The sequence below is a fragment of the Hemicordylus capensis genome, chromosome 4 (assembly GCF_027244095.1).
Source record: "Hemicordylus capensis ecotype Gifberg chromosome 4, rHemCap1.1.pri, whole genome shotgun sequence".
Taxonomy (NCBI): Eukaryota; Metazoa; Chordata; class Lepidosauria; order Squamata; family Cordylidae; genus Hemicordylus; species Hemicordylus capensis.
Genome location: NC_069660.1, coordinates 161,307,763 through 161,333,863, shown reverse-complemented (window position 1 = coordinate 161,333,863; position 26,101 = coordinate 161,307,763). Strand labels below are relative to the sequence as shown.

Here is a 26,101-nt window from a genome sequence, read left to right as displayed (position 1 = left end):
GCAGGCCTCAAATCATCATTCATTACTTTTATAGTATCTGACATGTACTAGGTCAGTGTTTCCCAAACTTTTATTACCTAGCTCAGTGTTTCGTTTCTAGATTAAATTGGAGGCACATTTCATTCATATTAATATATATTCTTATATTTCACTCAATATAGACACACACACACACACACACACACTTGCAAGCATTCCTCCTGTAGCACAAAATGACCATGAACTCTTCCTTCACTCATTGCTAGTTGATGTCCAGAAGAGTTTATGTGTCTAGGAAAATTTATTTACATCTGCAGCACATAAGCTTTTTCATGTTTTTCAATTTCTTAAGTAAATTTCATGGAAATTTGACATGGATTGAAAATACAGTGAACTGAAAAAATATATAGCTTGTTTGTTGCTTCATAATTCAGTGAAAGATCAGACTCTTGTCTCAAAAAGTACCTGAGAAAACTCCCAAAGTTTGTCGGAAAGTGTCATTCCCTATAATTTTCCATTGGGAAAGTTTCTCCACATTTTCTGGCAAATTAATCAGTTTTTCCAGGATCTCCAATTATTTTGGTAGTCTGGGCAAGGTTTAGAACCTACCTGTGAAAATGGCATGTTTCTATCTTTTGTGGTTTGGTCTGGGAGTTTCATGTCACTCAGTGAGTCAGTGAATGAGGTTCAAGCAGCTTTATATAGAGAGATATGTGCAACTGGTTTACAGAATAAAAAGAAGAGTACAGAAGAACAAAGAGATAGGCCTCAAGAAGGAAAGAAAGATACCAAAGGAGTGGCCTTCTCTGAAGCAGGCAGACAAAAAAGCGTCTTCCTGCCCCCACCCCACCCCTCGGCTCTTAAAGCTTTTCCTAATTAGCATAGGTCCTACCTACCTCTGGAGCAAGTGGAAGCAGTTAACCCACACTGGGTACCCTCCTCCACCAACCGAGGACAATTGCAGGCATCCTCATTGCCATTATAGAATAGCTAATTCATATTATCTGTGATTCCTGCCTAATGGTGATGTTCCTAGGACCACCCCCCAGACACACACATCTATCAGCTATAGTACTGGCTGAGTTAGAGAATCCCAGTGCATCCTTACTTCCACCCCTGGAACAATCTCATTGTCCATATACTGGCACGGGCAGGGAATCAAAGTCGCATTCCTTCCCATTCTGAGGGACATGAGTGATAGATGTAACCCAGGATGGTGATTTGATTTTTTAAGGCACACTTCAATCCCTCTCTCAACACAGATTTTTGGAGTCAATGAAATAGGTGTACATTAGTAATACACAATACACTTGTAGAATTACATTTTGGAGGCAAGTTCCGCCCACTTAAGGCTTGAGAGTCATAGAAAAGTGGTGGGTTACAGATATAAATATCTGTAAGACTAGAAGTACATGAAGTGGGAAGGGAGCCTGTTTCTCCAATATCTAGAGCTGTGGTAGGAAATTAGATTTAAATTCACTGGACAATCTAAAACAGATGTTGGGTTAACTGCTGCATCCAGCCTGGACATCCATCCCTACATGTGGCATGTGCACACACAGAAAAGAGGTACTACCCTCCAAGATTACTTGCCAGAAAACACCTCCTTCAAGTCAAACTAGTCAGTGGAACAGGGACATTACCTGTAGTGCCTCAAAGAGATCATACATGTTCACTGGTGGCAGGGTGGCTGGTGAAGTGTCTCCAGAACACGCCAGGAAGAGGGCTGCTTGCTGCTCAGCATCATCAGGAGGTGGGTGGGAAGCAAGGATTTGACCAGGAGGGGGAGCCAAGCAGGTTGGGGGACTAGAAAAAAGAGAAGGATGGTGGGGATTGGGGAAGAAAAGGATCCAGCATTACATTATGAAAAAGCACGAGTGCCAGTTGGAGTCTTTTCCTCAGTGCTGGCCTAGGTGTTGCCTGAATATGAGAAGTCTGCATTTTTAATTCAAAGCCTCTTTTAGAACTATTGTTGAAACTATTCCAAATTTGATGGGGACACAGGAATCAATCTGAGGCCTTTTTTCAGTTTATATCATCTAGCTATTTAGACAACCCTGTAATTTAAACAACCAGGTTTCCTGTGAAACGTTTGGCCTGAAAGTCCAGTTGTAGGATATGTTTATGAGATTATTACAGCTTTTACTTGCAGCTGCTCACAGGGTCCACTGTTAAATCAGAAGCAAGCTGGAGTGTGAGATTCCAGAATGTGTTACTATTTCAACGACGTAGTCCTGCAAATACTCAACATAGTTGCTTTCTACTGAGTCAGACCATGGTCCCATCTAGCTCAGTATTATCTATCTGGCACTGAATCTCAGGCTGGTGCGGGTGCTGCCGGCGGGGGGCGCAAGAGGCATCTTTAAGCATAAATTAGTAGGTGCTTACCTGTGCTCTGGGCCTCACCTGCAAGCTGCTCTGAGCAGCAGCACACCGCCCAGCACTCCCTGCAGCAGGGGATGGGCTCTACCACTCACCTGGCCACCAGTAGGGAATTGGCTCTGGGGTGGAGCTGATCCCCCTCCGCAGGGAATGCTGGCCTGCTGCTTGGAGCAGCTTGCAGGTGTGGCCAGAGCACAGATAAGCACCTACTAATTTATGCTTAAAGGTGCCTCCCACACTGGCCACTACTCATGTGCTCTATCACTGAGCGACGACCTACAAAGGAGGGCATGGACATCAGCTGGAGTGCAATTCTGCCTTGCCTATCATTCTTTAAAGGCTGATGATGACAGGAATCTTTTCTTTAAAGGTTGTATTCTTATTTATTTACTTAGCACATTTCTATACCACCCCATATAAACATCTCCAGGCGGTTTACAATTTCAATCTGTAGCATTTGTAGTTGAGAAAGGTCAAAAGTTTTAAACCAGAAGCAAAATCTATATATAAATGTTAAGATAGTTCCCAAAGATGAATATTACAGGCTCTACAGGTCTTCAGGCGAGTGCCTGGTTGCCCAGAAACTGCTAATAGTATCCCTGAGCAGCACAAGTGTGAAATACAATTTTTTTGTAGCCCCACAATATCTCAAACCACAATGTTAGCCATTTTACTTTTTCCTCTCTCTCCTATTGCCTGTCACCTGACAACATTTGATCCCAGTACCTTCTACTTTTCAAAAAGCACCTCAAGTCCCTTATTTTCCATTAAGCCTATTCTTAATGGAGTTTAAATTGAATAATGTTATTGACCTCTATCTCTCTGCCAATTGTTCTTCTTTTTGCGAGTGTGTGTTGTGTGTTAGATTATAAGCCTGTGGGAAGGGTTTTGTTTTGATCTTTTGTATGGAATATAGGGTAGTTTGTTTGGGGTGCACTGCATTATTGTGGATATCATTTAATAAATGTCATGCAATCTACCTGGTTCTCTTTTTAACAGAGATGAGTCAAATGAAAATTTAGTTTGTTCTCACTTTTGTTATTGATGAAAAGTGCTTCTATCAAGTGCCCCCTGAAAATTGCATCTATTTTTCATCTAAGTCCTGGACAATAATTACAGATCTAACAGCTGCACAGAAGCCGTCCAAGTTTGTTTTTTAAGGCTCCTAGGAGCCATGTGGTCCCAGAGCTAGCCCACAGCTCAGAGAAGTTTATTCATCCCTGAGCTTGTCCGACAAAGCTCAGAGGAGCTGCCACATCTGAATTATCTATAAAGAGCCCAGCGCCTTCACCTAGTCTCTGTAAGCCCTCCTCCTAGCCCATGTGACTGGTAAGAGCCAAGCCCCAGCCCTGCCTCCAGTCACAGGGACTGCGGGGCCAAGTCCCTTTATAGATAGGGACTTGGCCCCGCGATATCAGGCAACTAAATTATCATCCAGCTCTGCTCAATTAAAATATACGAGAACCAGCAAGATCTCATTGCATTTCATACATTATTCTTAATGCCCAAGACAAAACTAAGTACTATACAAAAGATTAACCCTTCTCATAGGCTCACAACTGAAAAGTCAGAGGATCACCAACATTTTTTATTTTTGTGTAGTTTGACAGACTTTCACCATGAAAATAAAAACACATGAAAATTTGGTTCACCTCCAATTTTAAACCACAAAATTACTTCTGCAAATAACAGTTTCTGCTGAAAAATAAAATATAAGCCTTATTTTCTGAGATTCTTCCCTATTCTGCATTACAAAGGAGTTATTTCCTTACCACTCTGTTAAATTATTGTAAGCAACTACACTGTTCTTCAGGTAAGGCTGAGGATTGACGTTGCTTCCAAAAGCATACTTGAAGTGGCCATCTCGCAGACGGTAGGCCTTTCTCCTGGATATTATCGATGTGAGGATATCCTTAAGATGCTTCTGCAGGGACAAAGTTTGCATTTACACCTTGTGAAGAACACTCTGCAACATATACAATGTTGCCAAACCCAATTACCTGCTCTTTCCCTGCAATTATTGCATTGCAACTATTTCAGGCACCAGGGCTCTCGAATCAGGACTCCTGAGGGTCAGGTTTCAGTGCCTTTCTGCCTTCACCATTAAGTCGGTTGAAGAAAGTGCAGGCTGAATTGTTACCCACAGATCACATCCAGGCAGCATTAAAAGCCTCACCAATTGATTCAGCATCTGGTCTGGTGACCCACGCAGCCCACACATTTTTGTCAGGGTCTTTAATAAATCATAGCCCCAGGGCCTGCTCTCAAGTCAGAATAACTTGTCTCCCAGTAAGAAGATGTTCTTATAGACAAATTCATGGAGGAGAGGTCTATCAATGGCTACTAGTCTGGTGGCTGTTGGCTACCTCCAGCCTCAGAGGCAAGAGGCCTCTAAATACCAGTTGCAGGGGAAGAACAGCAAGAGAGAGGGCATGCCCTCATTTCTTGACTGTGGGCTTCCCAGGCACATCTGGTGGGCTACTGTGTGAGACTGGATGATGGGCAAGATAGGCCTTGGGCCTGATCCAGCAGGGCTGTTCTTATGTTCTTAAGATTCCGCCAGACTAGTCTCTTACTCCACATCTTCCCTCAGAGTAGTAGTTGCATCTAAAACCTGGCTGTTTTCCCTGCCTGCACTACTTGCCTCTGGCTCATTTGCCTCTTGGCTCCTGCTTCAGGAGCCTGATCTTTACCTGTCCTAAGTCACATCACTTGCTTCTGGCCCCTTCCTGGCTGGTGGCTCCCACCGAACCTTGGGACTCTGACCCTTTATTGCTTTAAGCCCCTTTATAAGCCCCAGCTAGCCCCGTAAAGAGGGACGTTCACATTCTCATCAAAAATCTCTGTGTCAAGGAAGCTAAATCGGGAAGAAGGTAATTATGCAGAGGATGACCAATTATGCAACCAATATGCATTCATTAATTTATATGGAGTCACATGTTTGAGGTTATCTATTGTGGTTGTTTTTTTGCAAGCCTGTCATGGCATGAGTTAGCCACCCCTGCTAACTTGGCGAAGAGGCACCTTTTAACATGGGGATTCTCTTTATTAAGCAGGGGGGAGAGTAACTGGCCCTATCCACCCCCAGCACAGTACCTCCAGTGACTGTTGCTGGGGTCTGTCTTATGTTTCTTTTTAGATTGTGAGCCCTTTGGGGACAGGGAGCCATCTTATTTATTTGTTGTTTCTCTGTGTAAACCACCCTGAGCCATTTTTGGAAGGGCGGTATAGAAATCGAATGAATGAAAGAATGAATGAATGAGGAAGAAAATGGGCAATAAGGGAGCATGGGCAGAAATGAGCAGGAAGGGTCAAAGCAGTTCCGACAACAACACATATTCATATACCGCTTTTCAACAAACGTTTCCAAAGCAGTTTACACAGAGAAATAATAAATAAGATAAGATGGCTCCCTGTCCCCAAAGGGCTCACAATCTAAAAAGAAACATGATAGACACCAGCAACAGTCACTGAAGGTACTATGCTGGGGGTGGATGGGCCAGTTACTCTCCCCCTGCTAAATAAAGAGAATCACCAAGTTTTGTTCCAACCCTTGGACACGGAGGGACAAACTATAAGTGCTGGGGGTGCAGGCTTATTTATTTGACCTTTCCTGCGTGGTGCATTATGGCATGATGCGTGCGCGCAGTGAATTATGGGGAGCCTCCCAACACAGGCCAGGAAGCATGTGTAGGTGCTGCACAGCACCACCACACTATCAGTTAGCCAGGGGTAAGAGTGCGCTCGTGCCCTTAATCCTTGCTAACAGCCGGGGCTACTAGGGATGTGCATGGAACCATGCGGGAGTGGTTCAGTGGTGGCAGGGGGGTGCACTTACCCCTCCCTCCTCTCTTCCCCCACTGGCTCTCCTTTTTTCCAAAGTTAATTGGGGCGGCAGCATACCTTCCTGCTGCCCCATTGTCCCCATTGCCTGGATACAACCGGAAGTATCCGACACACCTGTGCGCACTACTGCGTGCCTGCCAGTGCTGATGCATGCAGGCGCATCAGATACTTCCAGTTGCATCCAGTCAATGGAGGCAATGGGGTGGCAGGGAGGTAACCCCCAGCCCTCACTCTCTTCTTTTCAAGCGAATTGGGTGGTATCAGACCTGCCAGCCTTCGGATCATGGCCAATACTCATATATTTAAAAAAATCTCTTTACAACCATGTGAGCCAGAAGCTTTCTTTTCTAACAAAAAGAGATTCTCAGGGATCCAAGGCAGGTCATCAAACCTTTTCTTCATATCGGGACTTAATCTTGTTTTTGGTTTTTGTTCAGAAAGAGAACAGTCTGCCTTGGCCATATACTGAGAAAATAACAAAGAAGTTGTTATTTCCATATCTCCATAAAGAGATAACCAACTCAGAGGCTTCCTCTCATCCAATCCCATACACCAAACCTAGAGGTTTTTTTGCCTGCAGCACATCTGGGGTCACTCTGTATTAGTTTATCTCACCTCCACAGCATAGACAACAACTGTCACTGCCTCTTCAGTGACATTATCCAGACCATGCTCATAAGCAGTCACAATCATCCTGCCCTCCAGTTGGCCCCAAGTGGGAAGCATCATTGTATGTGAACAGAGCTTCAAATCATCATCTTCTTGGGGGTCCTTGGCCACAAACTGCTGCGCTCCAGATAATGGATTCTGCGGCTGGAACCGGTGCTGTAAAATAAGAGAACTGGGTTTCAATTGTCTAACCTGCAACACTACACAAGATTAAATAACATATAACTGGATATACAAACAACTTCATCCCTAGGGATCCAAGTAGATTCAAACATAGGCTTATCGGAGAAGCTTTCTAGTGAGGTAAGTCACATTAATAAGGGTTGTGTGTATACTGTGCTTCCTCAGGAATACGTAAAAAGCACACAATGTGGTATACAGTACAACTTCTTGAGAATCTCATTCTTTAAAAAAAAAACCTAAGAGCCACTTTCTAGGCCTTTGGCTACAAAACTATGTTGACACTGTGTGGACAATGCCTAATGAAACTGCCACCAGGCAGGACACAACTTGAGGAGTAGCAGGGCAGGTCGCAACTCTATTGCCTGAGCCACTGAACAGCTGCCTCTCTTCCATGAGAGCCCAACCGTCTAGCAAGGGAGCACAGGGTCTCCTCCGGAGTGTGTGGCATACCATGCTATGTTTAGCAACTGGGAACAGGTGGGTGTGAAGGAGACAACCTAAGGCTTTACACGCTGAGAGGAGAAAGCTGGCAGCCAGGGAGGAGGAGGAAAGATTGCTGACAACCCCTTCCCTCCTGTTCTGAGGCCTTGGAGAATGGTGGGAGGAGTATGTAAGGCGGCCGTGAGGTCTGAAACCCACAAAGTAATACAGATGGCAGAATCCTGCTTTCCCCGGCATTTGTTTCAAAGCTCTTGAGTGCTAATTTCATACTTGTGAGAACCATAAAGCTCTAACCCTAAAGAGATGATGGACTTCATTAAGATTTCCTAAACATGAGCCATCAGTCACTGTCCTGGATCCAAAGTACTTCAGCGAAAGCCTTTTCTGTCCCCACCCTCTTTATGTTAATGACTGCAGCTGAGGTTTTTGCTTCAGGAGCACCGGCTAGTCCGCCTAGAAAGTTAGTGGGCAAGCAGCTGAGATCTTGGGTGGCAACACGCTCCCTGCGAAGTTCTCTGCCCAGGGAGACCTGCCCAACCCAGGTCTCATATGGTTTTGAGATGTTTGGCTGAAACATTTTTATTTTGGAAAGTGCTTAAAAAGCTGAATGGCTATTTTAATCCCACTGTGATCTTTTAGTACGTCCACTGGACTGATTTATCGGCCTTAATTGTTGATAAGGTTTTATGTTAATTTTATTGCTATTTATATAATCTGTAAACAGCCTTGAGGGCTCCTTTCGGTAAAAAAACAAACCCTAATAAAATACACAGACAGCAAAGCATGATCATGCTTCTACTTGCTGCTTCTCTGAGTATTTTTACTGAACACTATTCCCACCATGTTCTCCCCACAATGCTACCTTTCCAGGGTCTGTACATCCAATTTTTAAAAAAGCAAAATTCTCCAACTGGCATTATTCTAGAGTAAAGCTTAGAAATAGGCAGACAGTGTCAGGGGATGCCTCAAAAACCAAAATGGGGGCAAAACAAGGCTTCCCATGATTGTGGGGCAGAGCTTTAATTCCCCACACAGTTCCTAATATACTGACCCCTACTGGCCACCTGGCATTGATTCCATGCAATCGCTATTCTTTTTTCCTCCTGTCTACCATCCATGTCCATGTTAAAACCTTTAAAATGTCTTTGAAAAGCATGTACACTATGGAAAGGAGGTAAATATATGCAAATCTGTATAACACATTACAGAGTTGAGAAACTTTTTTGTACATTCCCCAGGGTGTCACTTTATGTTATAAGGAACATGTCATGTGACTGCTGCCATGTTGATTTCCTCTCTGCCTATAACATCTCTCTGTAACACCAAGTACAATTTACTCCATGTTTTGACATCATTACACTGTGCAATTCTATACCTTCTTGAGGTCTTTGGGGAAAGACATAGGAACATAGGAAGCTGCCATATACTGAGTCAGACCATAGGTCCATCTCGCTCAGTATTGTCTACACAGACTGGCAGCAGCTTCTCCAAGGTTGCAGGCAGGAATCTCTCTCAGCCCTATCTTGAAGATGCCAGGGAAGGAACTTGGAGCTTAGATGCTCTTCCCAGAGCGGCTCCATCCCCTAAAGGGAATATCTTACAGTGCTCACATTTCTAGTCTCCCTTTTGTATGCAACCAGGGCAGACCCTGTTAGCTTAAGGGGACAAGTCATGCTTGCTACCACAAGACCAGACTATAGATCAGTGGAAGAGCATCTGCTTTGCATGCAGACAGTCCCAGGTTCAATTGCTAGCATCTCCAGGTAGAGCTGGGAAATACTCATCTATCTTAGAGAGCACCTTCTTCGGTACGATCCCCACCGCACTAAGGTCACGTGAGCAGGTTCATCTTCAGTTGCCACCAATACGTCTGGAGGTGCCTCAGAGGCGGGCCTTCTCTGTAGCTGCTCCTGGGCTGTGGAATGCACTCCCGGCAGAAATCCACAATCTGAGTTCATTATTGGCCTTCAGGAGAGCCCTTAAGACCTATCTGTTTGTCCTAGCCTTCCAGGGTTTTTAAACTGCAAAGGTTTGGCCTTGTTTTCCAGGATTTTAAAAATTGTTTTAATAATGATTTTATGTTGTTTTTACATTTTTTGATTTTAACAGTTAATTTATTTTAGTGTTGTTTTAATGTAAACTGCCTTGAGCCATTTTTGGAAGGGCAGTATAGAAATGAAATTGATCGATTTGATTGATTAAAACTCTAGAGCTACTGCTTCTCAATGTAGACAGTACTGAGCTAGATGGACCAATGATCTGACTCATTGTAAGGTGCCTTCCTATGTAACCTATGTGCCTGTTCCACAACACTGGCTGCCACTAGTGGAGATTTAGAAATGCAGTGCAATGGCATATGGATACAGGATGAACTATACAAGGTGTTACAGAAGGGGAGTGGAGAGCTCAACACAGGGCTGCCATTTTTGTTGGCAGCCTGCATATGTTGTAAGGTTGAGTTCTGCCTTTGCTCAGTTTGCTAACGTTAGGGAGCTCGGAGGGGAAATTTCTTTATCTACCCCAGCTGCAGCAGAAGTGCCCAGGTAAGGAGAGAACAAGCTACTTTATATTGTCTGGAGACATGTAGTTAAAGGTCTAAATAAAGCAGTTATTTAGGAATTGGGAGGCAAAGGAAGTCTCTCTCTAGGTGAGAGAATGAAACCTGAGACTATCAATCTAACAAAGGTGACGGAGAGTAGAGAAAGCGTAGTCAGAGAGGGTATTCTCTTGCTCATTATCTCTACCCTTAGTGCCCCTAGTGGTCAATAGGGTTGCTGGTGCTAAGAGTTGATGCCATCAGGAGCTGCATCTTTGACAACCAATTCCCTGTTTCCAGTGTGCATAAGAAAGGATAAACTTACATCAAACTTCTGTCGAACAGAAGAAAACTTCTTCTTCCCTTTGGGCTTGCCAGGTTTTGTTGCAGAACCTCCTGTCCATGGCAGAGAGCCAGCACCCTCTGGGAATAAAAAAAGAAGAAAACAGCAAGTCTCTGGCAAAGGTATAATTGCATTCATAAATTAAAACAAAAATGAACAAAAATACCAATACTAGACAGCTTTTAAACACCCATCATTGCCTGCCCATTTAAATGAATTTCCAGTGCAAATATATGATTTCCATTTCATGGGAGCATCCATCCTGGTCATCACCCAGTCACTGCCTACCGCGTGTACACTTATGCTCAACCAGATATTATCTTTTTCACTCCAGCGGCTTCTCCTCAGCCTGCCAAATCATAATGTAACTATCCTGTACTTAAAATGCCATTTTTTATTTGGCAGGGGAGCTTCTTAAGTAAACCTAAAACACTTGGCAACCCATTTGGATCTCTGAACCGTAGCCAATATCTTTTAGACTGAGTGCTTTTGACAAAATACTCCTTTAAAAAATGTGTTTATCCATAACACCAGTAGGGCCATGGACTGGTCATAAGATTTTGCAAAAATGCACTCTGTAAAACAGCACTTTCCTTGGCTTGATTTATTGGTTTTTCTGAACTGATAACAACAAAGAGGAGAGAATTTGTATTTTTTCATAATAAATGTCAAGGATTTCACTATAAAAGAATTATAAATAAAGGGAGGTTTGACCGCTTAAAATGTTGAGCATGTTTACTAAGAGAAACTGGCAAAAGAGCTACATTCCCAGTTTCTTCTTTGTAATGCTTTGTACACAATACAGTTCTTCATACCACCTTCAATCCCTCAATATGATAGTCTCCATCTAACCAATGCGGCATGGCTGCCAAAAGGGGCACTGGCAGTCAAGGTTGGTGGAACAGCTGGGTGTGAGCAGGACAGTCAGGCAAAGGCACAGAGTCAGGTTGGTCCTGCTTTCCTTTGCCACACGGCTGCCTGCTCCCCAGACCAGAGGGAAGTCCCAAACAAAGCATAGGAATGCACATTGTTTTGCAGTCTCCATGTGCACTGGAGCAGGGATTCTCAACATTGGGTCCCCAGATGTTATTGGACTTCAACTCCCATAATCCCCAGCCCTAGTTGCCTTTGGTTGGGGATTATGGGAGTTGAAGTCCAATAACATCTGGGGACCCAACGTTGAGAATTCCTGCACGAGAGTAATGCATTCTCACATTTTGGCCTTTACTTGTGGCATGCTTGCCCCACTACTAGAGCCCATTTCATTCATGCTACAAGTGTGTATTTCTTGGTTATGTTCTGAAGTTTAGCAAGATGGCTTGACAATGTGTGGACTAGAGCTGGCATACATTGCAGTAGGGCACCTCATCGAAAACTGGGGCTAGGAGAACCAAGGACAACCTGAGGAAAGTGCAATTGCCTGGACTTTTTGCAAGAGCAGCATTACTAATATGACAAAAACTCTATGGACATGAAAGAGCAATAATAACAGCAACAGGATGTGGGTATCCATGATTCTAGCTAAATGGGCAGCGTGAATGGCAGGGTAGAGGAAGAAGCTGAATCTCCATTCCCCTCCAGGGGGACACAACAAAAGCATTTGGGGACCTCTTAGTTCATACAACAATCTCTGTATTTCCTCTTAGGAAAAGGGGAATAAAAGGAAAACAGGCTTCAATATAGGACACTCTCACTTGGGTGCACACAGGACAGGGCCTTCTCTGTTGTAGCCCCCAGACTCTGGAATGCTCTCCCAGTAAACACTTGCTCTGTGAAAACTGTGGCTGCTTTTAAAAAAGCAACTAAAGACTTTTTAATTTACTCAGGCTTTTACTTCCTAGGGGCTCAGGTTTCTCAGCTTTCTTGTGTTTGTTTCTTTTTATTTTTTGGGGGGGGGCATCTTATGGTTTTAATGTTTGGTTGCTTTTAAGGTTTTTAATGTAATCTTTATGGAATTTTATTGTATTTTAACTTTTGTAAACTGCCTTGAGATGCATTATGAGAAGTGGTATAAAAATCGAATAAATAAATGAATAAAATAAAGAGGAAACGAGTGCCATGTCTTGCAGGCTCCAACAGGGATTTTCATCTCTTTCACAACAAAACTGACTGTTACTGCAGTCCTATTCTACTATCTGAAGAACTGCTGAAAAATTTCCATGTATGTCAGTGGACCAATCTACTAGATGGGGCCAGGCTGGTTAACTGGTTTCAAGAAGAGATGTGAGGTTGTGCTTTTAATATAGGATTTTTTTTAAAAAAAAAAAGCACTTGCACACTTGCTTGAAATCAATGGAACTTACTCCCAAGTAAAACACTTAGAATTGGGAGCAACATACACATGCCTGCTTCTTGCTTACACAGAGTCCCTTTACTGCGTGCCACCAGTGTATGAGCTCCGTTAGGTTCAGCCATTGTTCCTTTATGTTTGAGGGGCTATCCAGTCTGTGGTTAGCCCATTTTACATGGGTTATGAATCAACCATATCATACAACCCAGGCTTTCTTGTCTTTGAGACTGCAGCCTCCCAATTCGTGCCAACACCATTACATTACTGTAGAAGTGGGTCTTAAGGCCACAATATGCTTGGGCAACCAACACAATTCTCAGATCTACACATGAGAAAACATTTGACCTTTAAATTGGCCGACACAGAACATTAGGCAGGATTCAGCATTTGGCCGCCGCTGCTGCTGCACAACGACCAAAGGGAGGGGGTTCCCATGTCCTCACTAGTAGGCGTTGAAGGGCAACGCTGGAGACAGGAAGAAGCTGGGTCAACACCACATGCCTGCACAAGGGGGACCCAGCTTGCTCTTTTCTCTCACTCTGCTTCTCAATGGCACAGTAAGGAGGGTGTGTGTGTGTTTCCCCTCTGAGTCACTGCTTAGTAGCAGGAATGGTCCAGAACCACCTACTGCCCCTCCTATTCAGCCAAGTTAAAAGAAATACAGTTTTCCATGCTGTTGGTCTGGCAACCCTGGGAACCAATGACAGAAAGAGTGCGAGTGAATTAGAATTGCCAAACTGATACTTGTTATCATAAAGTGAAATAAAACACAGTATACCCATCTTGTTAGCATATTAAGAAATATCCATATTAAGAACTCGCAACTCCAGAATTTAGGACTGTACTCAGATCTTAAAAGTCAGAACCAATTATACTGGAGTAGACATGCAGCTTGATCCCTATGCCCATTGCCTGGAAGTGAATAGCACTGGTTTCCATGGGGCTTGCTCCCATATAAGCATGTAGTGCATTGCCATCCTAAATTACTTGAAACAACCCTGAGTTGTTGAGCTGTAATTTATAATTTGTTTCTGTTTGTTTCCATGAGCCCAGACATTTTGCTTTCTTCTACCCTTTCTTAGATTTATATGCCCACCTCTATCCACCTGGCTGTTTGCCACTGAGTCACTCACTCCTTGTTTACTTAACCAAGGTCTGCAGGGGACACAGAAATATTTCTTGAGTTTTAATTTATCTCCTCCCCATTTCCTTAGTAAAGCTTTTATACACAGCTTACATAGCCCTTTCATCAGTTGTCTCCCTGCCTAGTCAAACTGCGCAGGTTAACACAATATGAAGTTAACCCAGAATATACAAGAGGGAGAAAAAGAACAAGATTGAAGAGGCACTGTACAACGAAGTGACAACCCTCTCTTTCCAAGACTCAGCAAACAGGGAACCAGCACCTGGAAATGATTTCAACTACCAACACTCTCCATTGAAGCTAGAAATCCACCTCTCTGCTAGAATGGATTTTTGGCACTTACCGAAAAGGTCATTCTCCTCAGTGGTCAGGAGTGTATCCATAGGTCGGGTTGCTCCTCCTACCTGCTCCTGAGACAGGGCCAATAGCAAAGCAGCTCAGATAACCCATATAGGAGGGGCATACCCACTGCCTTCCTGGTTCCAAGCCGCTGAATTGCCCTGGTGCCAACAGCCAACAACTATAACAACACTGGCAAACCAAACAATAACAATACAATCCAGGGCAGGGAGGACTCCCGAGGAATGGGTTCTGACTAACACAATACCTCAAAGATGACAGGCCCTCCCCAGAAAGGAAACTGCCTGACAGCAGAAAGCAAAGACCCAGACAGACCTGACACTGAACTGGGTGGGCTGGATACATGCCTGACCACTGACCTTTCAAGTAAGTGCCAACGAGTCATTCTCTCTCAGTGGAGGAGTGTATCCATAATGATGGATATGAAAAAGCCTCTCCTATCTAAAGGGAGGGGCCACCTCTGAGGAACCACCTGCTGCAAGACCCTTCTCCAAAAGGAGACGTGAGAGGAAACAAAGGACCGCAGCTTAAAGTGCCAAACAAAAGACGACAAAGACGTCCAAGTGGCTGCCCTGCAAATATCGATAAGCAAATATCAATAACCCTTAGTAGAGAATGCTGCAGACATGGCAGAGCATCTAGCAGAGTGGACTGCGAAACTCCCAGAAGGAGTCAAACCCCTGGAAAAGTATGCCAGGCTCATACACTGACAAATCCAATAGGCCAGAATATTACTGAAGACCGTATGACCCAATGAACGGTCCTGAAAGGAAAACAAAGGAAAGTTCAGAAATTCTGAAACTCTTAGAACACTTCAAATAAATGTTGACTGCCCTCCTAATGTCTAGCGTATGCCACTCCCTTTCTTTGGGTTGTGGCAAAAAGAAGGTAACGTTAGCTCCTCTGTGAAACAAAGTGTTAATCCTTGGATTAAATATAGGATCTGTCCTTAATAGAACATAACCAGGGTAGATTAGACACAATTCCTTCTGCACAAACAGAGCCCCCAGCTCAGACACACTGTGAGCAGAAGTAATTGCTATTTAGAACAATACCATGTATGTTAACAATTTTAAAGGGACAGACCAGAACTGATGCAATGGCTGGCACCAGCCTTTTAAGATGTTGGGTCTCAACCCCACATCCAAGCACTTCTGTAGAAGGGCAAGAATTTGCACCATAGAGGGAAATAGAGGTTGAATGTTATTAGACTTGCACCACGCTACAAAAACCTTTAAGTGCCCTGAAATATTAGCTTTGTGGAAGGCCTTCTTGATGCCAAAATGGTGTCTAAGATATGTGGAATGTATCCACTGGCCCTCAAGCGCCCAGGCACACAACTTCATCCAGTTTGGACTCTTTAGTAATTCATCCCCATCCAGGGCAATACCTGGCCTTTAACAAAGGCAGCCAGGGTCATCTTGACCAAAATAACCCTGAGCATATCCATGATCGCTTTAGGGGCCAGATAAAAGCACTTCATGGTACCTGAAGGGCCCCTGCCCTCACCGGGTTAGACCATTCTGAATGGATGCTCTGTATAAAAGGCTGTGGGCATGGGATAGTATCCTCAGTGGGTGGGGAAGGTGGAAAGACCTCCTGGTTTCCCTCTGATTCTATGGGTGGAGAAGGCCCTTGCCCTTCTAGATTGAGGGTCCTGTGGGCCTTGCGCAGTAACCCGGCAAAATCTCCCTGGAAGAAAATCCTGGGAGAAGCAGAATGTGTCGGGCCAGCTTTCTCCTTGCATAGTTTATCCTCCTCCTTGCCTGAAGAGGAATTGTCTGAATCTTCCCTGGGATGGCAGAGATCAATATGATCTGGCTGGAGTGGAGCCCTGGGGGCTGGAAACCCCTTAGGAGAAAGGGATGGGCCCCTGGGGGCTGGAGAGCCTCAAAGAGATAGGGTGGCTGCCTCTAGGCCATCTGAGCGGCCTACATGGCTGGGTGATCCCTGATCAGAGCCTTCACAGAATCGAATAGAGGCCTTCTCTGGTGTGGTAGTCGCCCTTGACCTGCAGACCCTGGTACAGCAGAGTCAGGGCCGAGGCTTCTGTAATGGAGGATTTCCCCACCATTTTTTGAACTCCCCAGAGTTCAAAAAGAGAGGGCTGGAGAGGCTTGAGGAGGGAGGATGGGTGCCTCCAGTTCCACAACCCTGCCCCCCGATCATTGGGTAGCCTGTTCTCCTGATCGGAGCCCACCTGGAGGTAACAGAAGTCTCTCGGTGTCTCTTCAGTGGTGATCGCCCTCTATATGCACAGGCCAGCACTGCAGAGTCAGGGGGGCCCTGAGGCTTCTATAGTGGAGATTTCCTCCACCTTTTGGGGGACTCTCCTGAGCTGGTCAGGAGACCTCTTCCTTGCTTCTGAACCTCTTCTAGGACCAGGAGCCAGACTCACATGTATTTGGGGATTTCCTCCACCCACACTGGCACTGAGCTCCTTGAACCCTGGGGCCACTGGGGGATGCCTAGACTCACCACATCTGATGTATCCCAGCTGGGCCGCGTATGCTGACCCTTGGGAACTTTACAGCACTCCTCCAGGCCTTCCGGGCAATTGCAGGACTACCTGAGTCCCCAACATCACCTGCTGCATATGCAACCGATTCCCCACCATGGGGGGGCATTGGGCTGCAGCTGCTGCTGAGCTGGAAGCGCAGGCGAGGTCCTCTCTGGGAGAACATGGCTGCACCTTAAGAGTCCTGCCACTTCTTCATTTGGGAGTCGGAGTCCACTCGTGATTTGAACCGTTCACAGCACGTCGCGATTTGAACCGTTCACAGCACGTCGCGATTTGAACCGTTCACAGCACGTCGCGATTTGAACCGTTCACAGCACGTCGCGATTTGAACCGTTCACAGCACGTCGCGATTTGAACCGTTCACAGCACGTCGCGATTTGAACCGTTCACAGCACGTCGCGATTTGAACCGTTCACAGCACGTCGCGATTTGAACCGTTCACAGCACGTCGCGATTTGAACCGTTCACAGCACGTCGCGATTTGAACCGTTCACAGCACGTCGCGGCGGCTTTTTCTTCCAAAAGAGAAACCTCTCTCTCTCACTGCTTCCCTTGCACTCCACCATCCCAGCAATTAAACGAAGTTTGGCGGGCTGAAAGCGAATCTCCCAGCTGGCTGATGCAGCCATGTCCCTTCTTCTTTTCTCTCCTAGAGACAGACAAGGCTCCAGGGCTCCTGCTCAAGAGTTAGATAGGGTGAAACTGGAAAGCAATGGGTATGCCCCTCCTACCTGGGTTATCTGAGCTGCTTTGCTATTGGTCCTGTCTCAGGAGCAGGTGGGAGGAGCATCCTGACCTCTGGATACGCTGCTCCACTAAGGGTGAAATAGTCGTGTTTTGCTTATCAAGTGAGAGAATCCACAAGAAGCTAAATAACCCTGAACAAGCTTCCTTTATCAGGAAATTTTATCATATGGTATTTGGCAAAGGCAACAAGCTACATATGAACACACTATCAGAAAGGACAACATAACTGCCAAGGGACATAAGGGTGGCTTGTGGGCTTCAGAGGCTCTCCAAGTATTTTTGTTCTGTTTGGTTAGATATGTTTCCTGCCTCCATGGTTGCAGAGATAAACTTGAAAACACAAAGACAATGTTATTGAAAGGCTCAGTCCCACTTGTGTGAAATGCAAGCGTTACATGCATGCAGTATGTCTTCCAATCTCATGTGATAGCCTGCTATTATTATTCTTTATACAGTATTTTCCTTGCACATGGTGAGTCACAGTGTTCCCTCTAACAGGGATTCCCAGATGTTGTTGACTACAACTCCCATAATCCCCAAGCAAAAGCCATTGCAACAGGGGATTCTGGGAGTTGTAGTCAACAACATCTGGGAATCCCTGTTAGAGGGAACACTGGTCACAAACTATCAGTGAAGATCTGGAAGGGGTGAAATGGGTGAAGGGAGACTATCAAGGGATGAATGTGAGCAAATGCAGCAAAATACATGCTTCATTTCAGTTGGAGATGAGGACAGAGAGACTAAGCCAAAAGCCTCAACAGAGAAGGTAGGTTTTGATATGAAGGAGAGGGAGAAGTGGCAACATAGATGCATTTGGGAGGGAGTTCCAGTCCAATGACTAAAGACCAAGCCAGATGTGAAGGGAGCAGCCATGTTTACTGTTCAGATGTTTCCCCATCCAACTGTAAAGCAGAAGAGGAATGAAAACAGGTGGACAGGAATTGAAGCTTCCCCTGCTTTACCTCTCTCTGGTCCGTTGCCCTAAGCACTTTCTCCCACAGCCTGGCTCACTTCTAATATATTGGACTGGGCAAGGAGAAAAGTGCCTAAGGTGGTGGCATGCAGGGCAAAGATTCTGTTCTCCTCACCTGCAAAAACTTTTCGGACAAAATTAAACACTTTCTACCCCTACTTTATATGTGAATAAGGCAGACGTGCAAACAAAGATGGCTGCCATTATCACATCTAGTTTGGCCCCAAGTTCGTTTTCAAGATTGATATTATGAATACTGGGACCTCACCATGCCATTTTGATACTGGACTGGCCATTTAGGGACAAAATCAATCAGTAACTTGCTTCAAAGAAATCTCACTGTAAAGAGTGTGATTACTCTGAGAACAAATTGATTCGAGCTGCCAAAGGCTAGGGGGGGAAATCAGCTTCAAGGCAAAAATATCATGACCAACAGGCTGATATCCACCTGCAAAACAGGATAATTTGTGCAAATAAAATGTGCAAGTGGGATACAGACCATCAGCTCATGGTCAAGGAGCATTCCCAAGCACCACACAGACATTGCAGGCTTTTTCTTCAGCTTTCAGAGGCACAAGAACCACATTCCTATGGCATCCTGTCAGAACTCACTCCACCACTGATATTCACAATAGGGTATCTCCTACGGGATTATAAATATCTGAAACACACTAGTTAGCCCAGTTTTTAGCAGTTTTCTGTATTTTCCCCCGACAGAAGCAGCACCAAAACAGCTCCCTTATCATACAAGTGAAGCTCTCCCAACCCAGCAAACCAGGCAGGGAGAGCAGGAATATTATACCATTTCATTGTGATTCATTCTACCAATTCTAAAGTTCCAAGGCTGCATGTGAGAAACTGCCAGTTCAGGCTGCAGATCCCGGTTCTACTTCCATCCACTTCCCCGAGTCTGTTCAATCCCCAGTTCAATCTGCTTTGGCTGTAACCTTATTATCAGTAGTAATCTAAAGACCCTGTTAGCATCATTTTAGACTGGTGAGAGACCTATCAGTTCCCCAGGTTCCAATAAAGGCTGCTTTGAGAAGCAGCCCTACCTGTTTCTGGGAGGTGAAGCAGACAGGAAATCAGTATACATCTAACCATGCTAAGGTTACACTGATGATGTAAGATGTAGGCCAGTACCCAAGCAGAATTAAATTAACATTACAATCACTCCTAAAGTAAGCACACCACAGCTCTCCCTCCCACAGGGAGGTTTTGTATGAGAGGTTTTATAGTTGACTTACCAGGTGCGGAAACCAAGATTTGGCATCTTGTCAAAATAGCCAAAAGGAAATCATTGTGAGAGTGAACTGCCAAAAGAACAAAGGTTAAAAAGATGTTAGCGAGTAATCTTTCAAGGAAATGTGTTTTTATTAAGCATCTTAAGCAGAATGGAAGATGTTTCTTGATCAGGGCTACAAGTCTGCAATTCTACACAACTTCAGAATTACATATTGGGCACAAAATGCTCAGCAACCTAATGGTGCAGCAGGGAAGTAACTCGCCTAGGGAGCAAGAGGTTGTTGGTTCGAATCCCCGCTGGTATGTTTCCCAGATGATGGGAAACACCTATAATGGGCAGCAGAGATACAGAAAGATGCTGAAAGGCATCATCTCATACTGCGTTGGAGATGGCAATGGTAAACCCCTCCTGTATTCTACCAAAGAAAACCACAGGGCTCTGTGGTCGCCAAGGGTCGACACCGACTCGACAGCACAACTTTACCTTTACTTTACATGATGTTCAAAGTTGAGAATCCTATGATTCTCAAAAGTGATTATTTTTTTTAAGCAGTGCCCAATTATAGAGGGGCAGTGGTGGCAGCGGCTTAATAAATTTCACAAGCCCCATTCTCCAGCTCCAATTTCCTCCAGTTATATCCAATCATGTCCCCCATCGCTTTCTAGAAACAGTACTCAAAGGAACCCTTACAAAACGTATGGAGGCTGGGTCCCCTTTGCTCCCACTGCCAATAACTCAAGCACTGCTAAAAAGGTGACTGCTGCAAAGATACACTTGGGGGTATATGGGCATGCCTGGCAAAATCTCCAAAGTTGGAAGGATAGCTAAGTGCATTGGTCACAGTGCAGTTTCACTGTTACAGCTCCTTGCTCTTCCGCCATGATTTGCCCATCATTTTGGAAGAGTAGTGGTTATGCCCAAAAGAAATGCTACAAGATGGGACTGTTGCTCAGTGGTAGAGAGCACGTACTTTACATGGTTCAATCCCTAATAACTCCAGGTAGGGCTGATCCTTGCCTGAAACCCCAGAGCACTGCTGCCAAGTCACGGAGACAGATTGACTAAATCTCTGACTTGACATAAGGCTATTTATCTATGCTTATTGTGTATATAATTATCTGTTCTGGTAGTACACAATAGGGCAGTTAACTCCAAATTCAGGATCACTTATGGAAAGGAAATATGGAAGCCAGGCAGAGCAACTCAGAGTTGGTTTTCTTACCATTGTCTTGTGTGAGAAGCCTCCGAGCTTCTAGGTCAAATTCTTCCTTGCTAATCTTTTGCTTAAACCACAGTTTCAAATTAGCCCAGTATCTGTGCAAGGTATAAAATAACATAGCATCAATAACAGATTCCACTTTAAGATCTACCCTTTTCATCTTAGTCACTTTAGGAGATATTATTACATATTTCCCTGCAGTATAATTAGGAGATATTATTATGTATTTTCCTGCAGCTATGATCAATAGTCTCAGAAAACAGAGCATTGATCATAGCAAGTCAACAAATTTCAAGTCAGCCATGACCACTTGAAGTACTGCTGGGCACCATTTTATATTCTATGCGAACCTAGCAGCAGTGCATAACGCTGGAGCAGCAGGCCATACAGTAGCTTGATGAGGGCAGCCTTTCAAAATTTAGAAGAGCAGCCAATGGGTCACTGCTGCTGCTAAAAGCCCCAGCTACAATGCTCTCAAGTGGCAGCAATGCTACCTGCCCACTACCAAGGTATGCCTGCTAGCAGCTCAACATGAAGGCAGAGAAAGAAGAAGTGAGCCCCAGGCAAGCCACCAGCACCACTACAGATAGGCTGGATTGTGTGCAAGCAAGAATATCATGTATGGTGGGGTGGGGTGGGGGAAAATGTCCAGATACAAGTATCCTGCACAACTCAGCAATATTTAACAGAGATAGTTCATCAGAAAACATTAAGGATTTTACTCCTCAAATCCATACCTGCCACCATGTCCCAATTTTCCCATTCACCTGAGTAAATCCCTTACTCCAGAGTATTCCCACTTTTGGTTAGAAACTGCTCTCCAAGTGGCACAATTTACAACTTTTTAAGTGTCTACTTTGGAGCACTTGCAAAAAATCTCCTTTAGGATTCAACCATACTTAGATTTCTAGCTGTGAATTTCTAAAATAAGGAAGGGTCATATATCAAACGAGCAGAAACAACTTCTGATATGGAAGCTCTTTCATAACCCCAGATATCTATGACTCTGCAGCGGAGAAAAGAACTCTGTATATGTTTTGTCTAAAATAAATTCGAGTTTAGCATTTGCAGGCAGGGTAGAGTAAGTCTGGTGTTCGGATAATGCCTATGAATAGGAACTGTGCTAGTTTTATTTTCTTCATGAGATTGGGCTCTGCTGATAAATAATAGCAACAATACTTAGCATCTGAGTGCTTGAAAGTGCATTATCTTGTAATCCTTACAACAACCCTGTAAGGTAAGTATTATTATTCTTATATTGTAGCTGAGGCGTAGAGGGAGTGGCTTGCCCAAGGCTACCAAGCAAATTCATGGCAGAGCTGAGAACTGAACTGGGAAAGTCCTGATTCACAGCTCAGTCCTACACTGCACTGACTCTATCCATCTATCATATTTCTATGCTGCCTGAGATAGACATCTCCAGGCAGTGATGTATCTATCCATCATATTTATTTATTTTCAATTAAGATTCAGAATTTACAAGGAGTGCACAGTCTTTGCTAACTTCCAGTAGTCATAATGCATATTTAGCCTACTTTCCTTAAGTAGGTGTGTGTCCCTATCAACTTTGCAATGCCTGGACCAATATGAACCAAATTGGGCACAGTTGTAGGGACACCTCAACGGCATAGTTTGTGATGATGTCATCCATCCCAGTTCAAGATGGCAGATGTGTGACTGTTTAAGGCTGAAGTGGGGTAAACTTGTGAGGATGGTAATTATCAGTCAAGATTATAGTGAAAGGAAAGTAGGCAGATTAGTTCTTACCAGAACAACTTGTTAGGATTCCACATTAGAATCTATTAAGATGTAAACTTGTAGATATACAGACAGATCCCCCCCCGTTCCAGTGTACTGTGCAAAAGCTCCCAAGGCTCTGATCAGCAAACAAAGATTCCAAAAGCCTGAAGTCTGTCCATCTCTGATTTTGTCCACACACCCTGCCTTGCAATGGCTGGATTCTTACACTTCATCATTGAGAGATGCTGTTTCAGCCTCAACAGATACCTTCAGGAAAGGAGCTTGCACAGCTTCCTTGGTAATTTATTCCATTTCCCAGACATCACAAAAAGATAGTTCCCATAACCAATATAATATTTAAACAATGGTGGCCAAATGCAAAGGAGGATAGGGCTCCTGTACCTTAAGGAGTTTTGTAGAAGAGGAGATTTAATATGCACAGCTTCATATTGTACATGCAATATAAATCTGCACTTGTCATAACTGCCTCTTCTAATTAACTGTTAAAGGTACATAAGAACATAAGAACAGCCCTGCTGGATCAGGCCCACGGCCCATCTAGTCCAGCATCCTGTTTCACACAGTGGCCCACCAGATGCTGCTGCAAGCCACAGACGCTGAGGGCGTGCCCTCTCTCCTGCCATTACTCCCCTGCAACTGGTACTCAGAGGCACCCTTAAAGCTATCCAGGTTGTTGGCTGTCACCACATCCTGTGGCAGAGAGTTCCACAAGTGGATCACGCGTTGTGTGAAAAAGTACTTCCGTTTGTTGGTCCTAGACCTCCTGGCAATCAATTTCATGGAGTGACCCCTGGTTCTAGTGTTGTGTGAGAAGGAAAAGAATCTCTCTCTCTCCACTTTCTCCATGCCATGCATGATTTTATAGACCTCTATCATGTCTCCCCGCAGACGTCTTTTTTCTAAACTAAAAAGCCCCAGGTGTTGTAGTCTTGCCTCATAAGAAAGGTGCTCTAGGCCCCTGATCATCTTGGTTGCCCTCTTCTGTACCTTCTCCAGTTCAACAATGTCCTTTTTAAGATGTGGTAACCATAACTGTACGCAGTAGTCCAAGTGTGGTCGCACCATAGTTTTGTATAAGGGCATTATAATGTTAGCTGTTTTATTTTCAATCCCCTTTCTAATGATCCCTAGCATGGAATTTGCCTTTTTCACAGCTGCCGCACATTGAGTCAACACTATCAACGAGCTGTCAACCACAACCCCAAGATCCCTCTCCTGGTCCGTCACCGACAGCTCAGATCCCATCAGCGTATACTTGAAGTTGGGTTTTTTTGTCCCAATGTGCACCACTTTACACTTGCTAACACTGAACCCCATTTGCCATTTTGTCGCCAGATACAGGAACTCTTTCCTCCTTTGCATCAGGCTAACTTAATTTAAAACTTTAAAGTTTAGGTTTTGCAAAATATTTTAGAAATGGTATTTCAGTTGACCTATCATTGTTTGCTGTGACAGCTCACCTTTTCATCAGCATTTTCACAATGCATCACAGATCAAAAGACAAATCAGAGCATACTCCCTTACTGTGCTGTTTTGCATTGTAATGTAAAGCCCTGATGTCCAAGCAACAACCTTAGTGCTACTAATAGCTATACAGCGGAGTAGCCAGCAGGTGGAGCTCAAACTCTCCACACGATCCTCAGAAATAAACAGCACTTTGCTGATGGTGCACCTCTGAAATAAACCTGCTGTTAAGCTGATGTGGGGTGGGGTGTGTGGTTTTACATGCCCCTGGCTCAAGAAAGGCTCACAGCGATCAAAACACCCATGCTGTACAGAGGAGCTCCTCTGTCATTTTAAAATGTCCTCAGACTAGAGATGGCCAATATGTCACCGCAGCGCTGTTTAAAGCCAAATTGTTGGCACAACTCCTCTATGGGACCCACTTGGGGGCCCCTCCAATTTTGCCCCATTGTAAATTTGGGTGCAATCCAGATTTCTAAGAGTGGCCCTCCAAGTGCCACGTTGTGTCTCAAACACCACCCTACGGCTGGAAACGGGCATGATAAAGGTGGAGGCCAGGGTATGGATGGCCATCCTTAGACTCTGGCTTAAATTATCTCTCAACCCACAGGGCCTGGCCCTCTTGAACCTGCAGGACAGATTTCAATCCTCCTTGAACCAGCTCATTCAGACTAAAATGTCGACCTTCGGCTTCTCCTCCTCTTTTCTACTTGCTATGGGCTATGACCAGGCAAAAACAGTTATTAAAGAGAGGGTAATGGACACAGAACACCAATCTGATCTAGGCAGGGCCCCAAACTTCCTTTCCTTGGAAAGTCTTAAGACTTATCTAGTACAGCTCAAAGTTCCAAATCACAGGAGGACCTCTTCCTCACCCGATGCCATGCCCTTCCCTCCGCTGCTTTAGAAGGCAGATATAGAAGGACTCCAAATGTGGAGAGGCTATGCCCCTGTGACACTGGACAGGTTGAAACTGCAAACCATGTTCTCCTCTACTGCCCCTTCTATAGAGACAGTTGTGCAAGGCTCATTCTGCCGCTACTAACAAAGTACCCTGGACGCCCCAGCCATTCCTACACCATGATGCTACTTTCGGGTGAAGATCTGACCTTGACGTATAATGCTGCCAAGTTCTGTGTGCAGCAGCGTGTAGGATATGCCAGGCCCAGAGGGCAGTTCATAGCAACATCTCAGCCCCATCACAGCTATGCACAAATTCTAAACAGGTGACAGCCTCAGCCTGACCTCAGCTCCATGTTTTTGTCAGTTTCTTAGTTCCACTTTTACCCTAACATAGCTTTTTATAACCAGCCTTCACACAAACAGATTCTGTTCAGATTTCACTTATGCCCAGCAGACTTTTATAGTTTTATACAGTGTAACAGTTCTATAATGCTTTTACGTCATTATTATATCCTCCACATCAGCAGACTTTTACAGTTTTATACAATGTATTTGTTTTATAGGTTTATAACTTGCTATTGCTTTTATGATATCCCCTATTGCTTTGTTTTTATGCTGGTCTATGACCATAATAAAGATTACTGACTGATTGGGTGCCGCCAGTGTGTCTGGTGGCAACCTGGGATCAGGCCTTCTCAGTAGCTGCCCCTAGGTTATGGCATGCACCCCCCGTTGGAATAAGAGGCCTTTCATTCCTGCAGGCTTTCAAGAGAGCCATCAAGATCTATTTTTTCAGCGTGGCTTTTAATAATATTACGTGGATTTAAGTGTTTTAAAATAAGTTTTTGTCAGACTCCCAGGAGATGAGGTGGGCTCCTAGCCCTTCTTGAACTCCAGAATGAGTGGAGCACCCCCCAAAAGGTCAGCCTCAAGAACAGCCAGGGGAGGAGGTTAGCTTGTCACCTGAGTCCTCCTCCTGGCTTGTTGCATTCAGCCAGTTTCCTTGCCTGGAGAACTCTTGGCTCCCATACTCAGAAGCAGCCCCTCATCAGCAGCTGTCTTGTCTTTAAATAACCTTACCTGGTTGTGAGGAT

General features: G+C 44.6%; 1 protein-coding gene across 1 annotated transcript in view; it reads right to left on the bottom strand.

The window, feature by feature from the left end:
- TADA1 (transcriptional adaptor 1) overlaps positions 1-26,101 on the bottom strand; it is a 31,151-nt gene that overhangs the window by 1,338 nt on the left and 3,712 nt on the right. Inside the window, exons 2-7 of the mRNA XM_053243982.1 lie at positions 20,883-20,974; positions 19,662-19,727; positions 10,362-10,459; positions 6,823-7,032; positions 4,134-4,285; positions 1,623-1,785 (exon numbers count right to left, since the gene is read on the bottom strand). Of these exons, the coding sequence (XP_053099957.1) occupies positions 1,623-1,785; positions 4,134-4,285; positions 6,823-7,032; positions 10,362-10,459; positions 19,662-19,727; positions 20,883-20,974 (781 nt within the window). The remainder of the gene's footprint in view (positions 1-1,622; positions 1,786-4,133; positions 4,286-6,822; positions 7,033-10,361; positions 10,460-19,661; positions 19,728-20,882; positions 20,975-26,101) is intronic.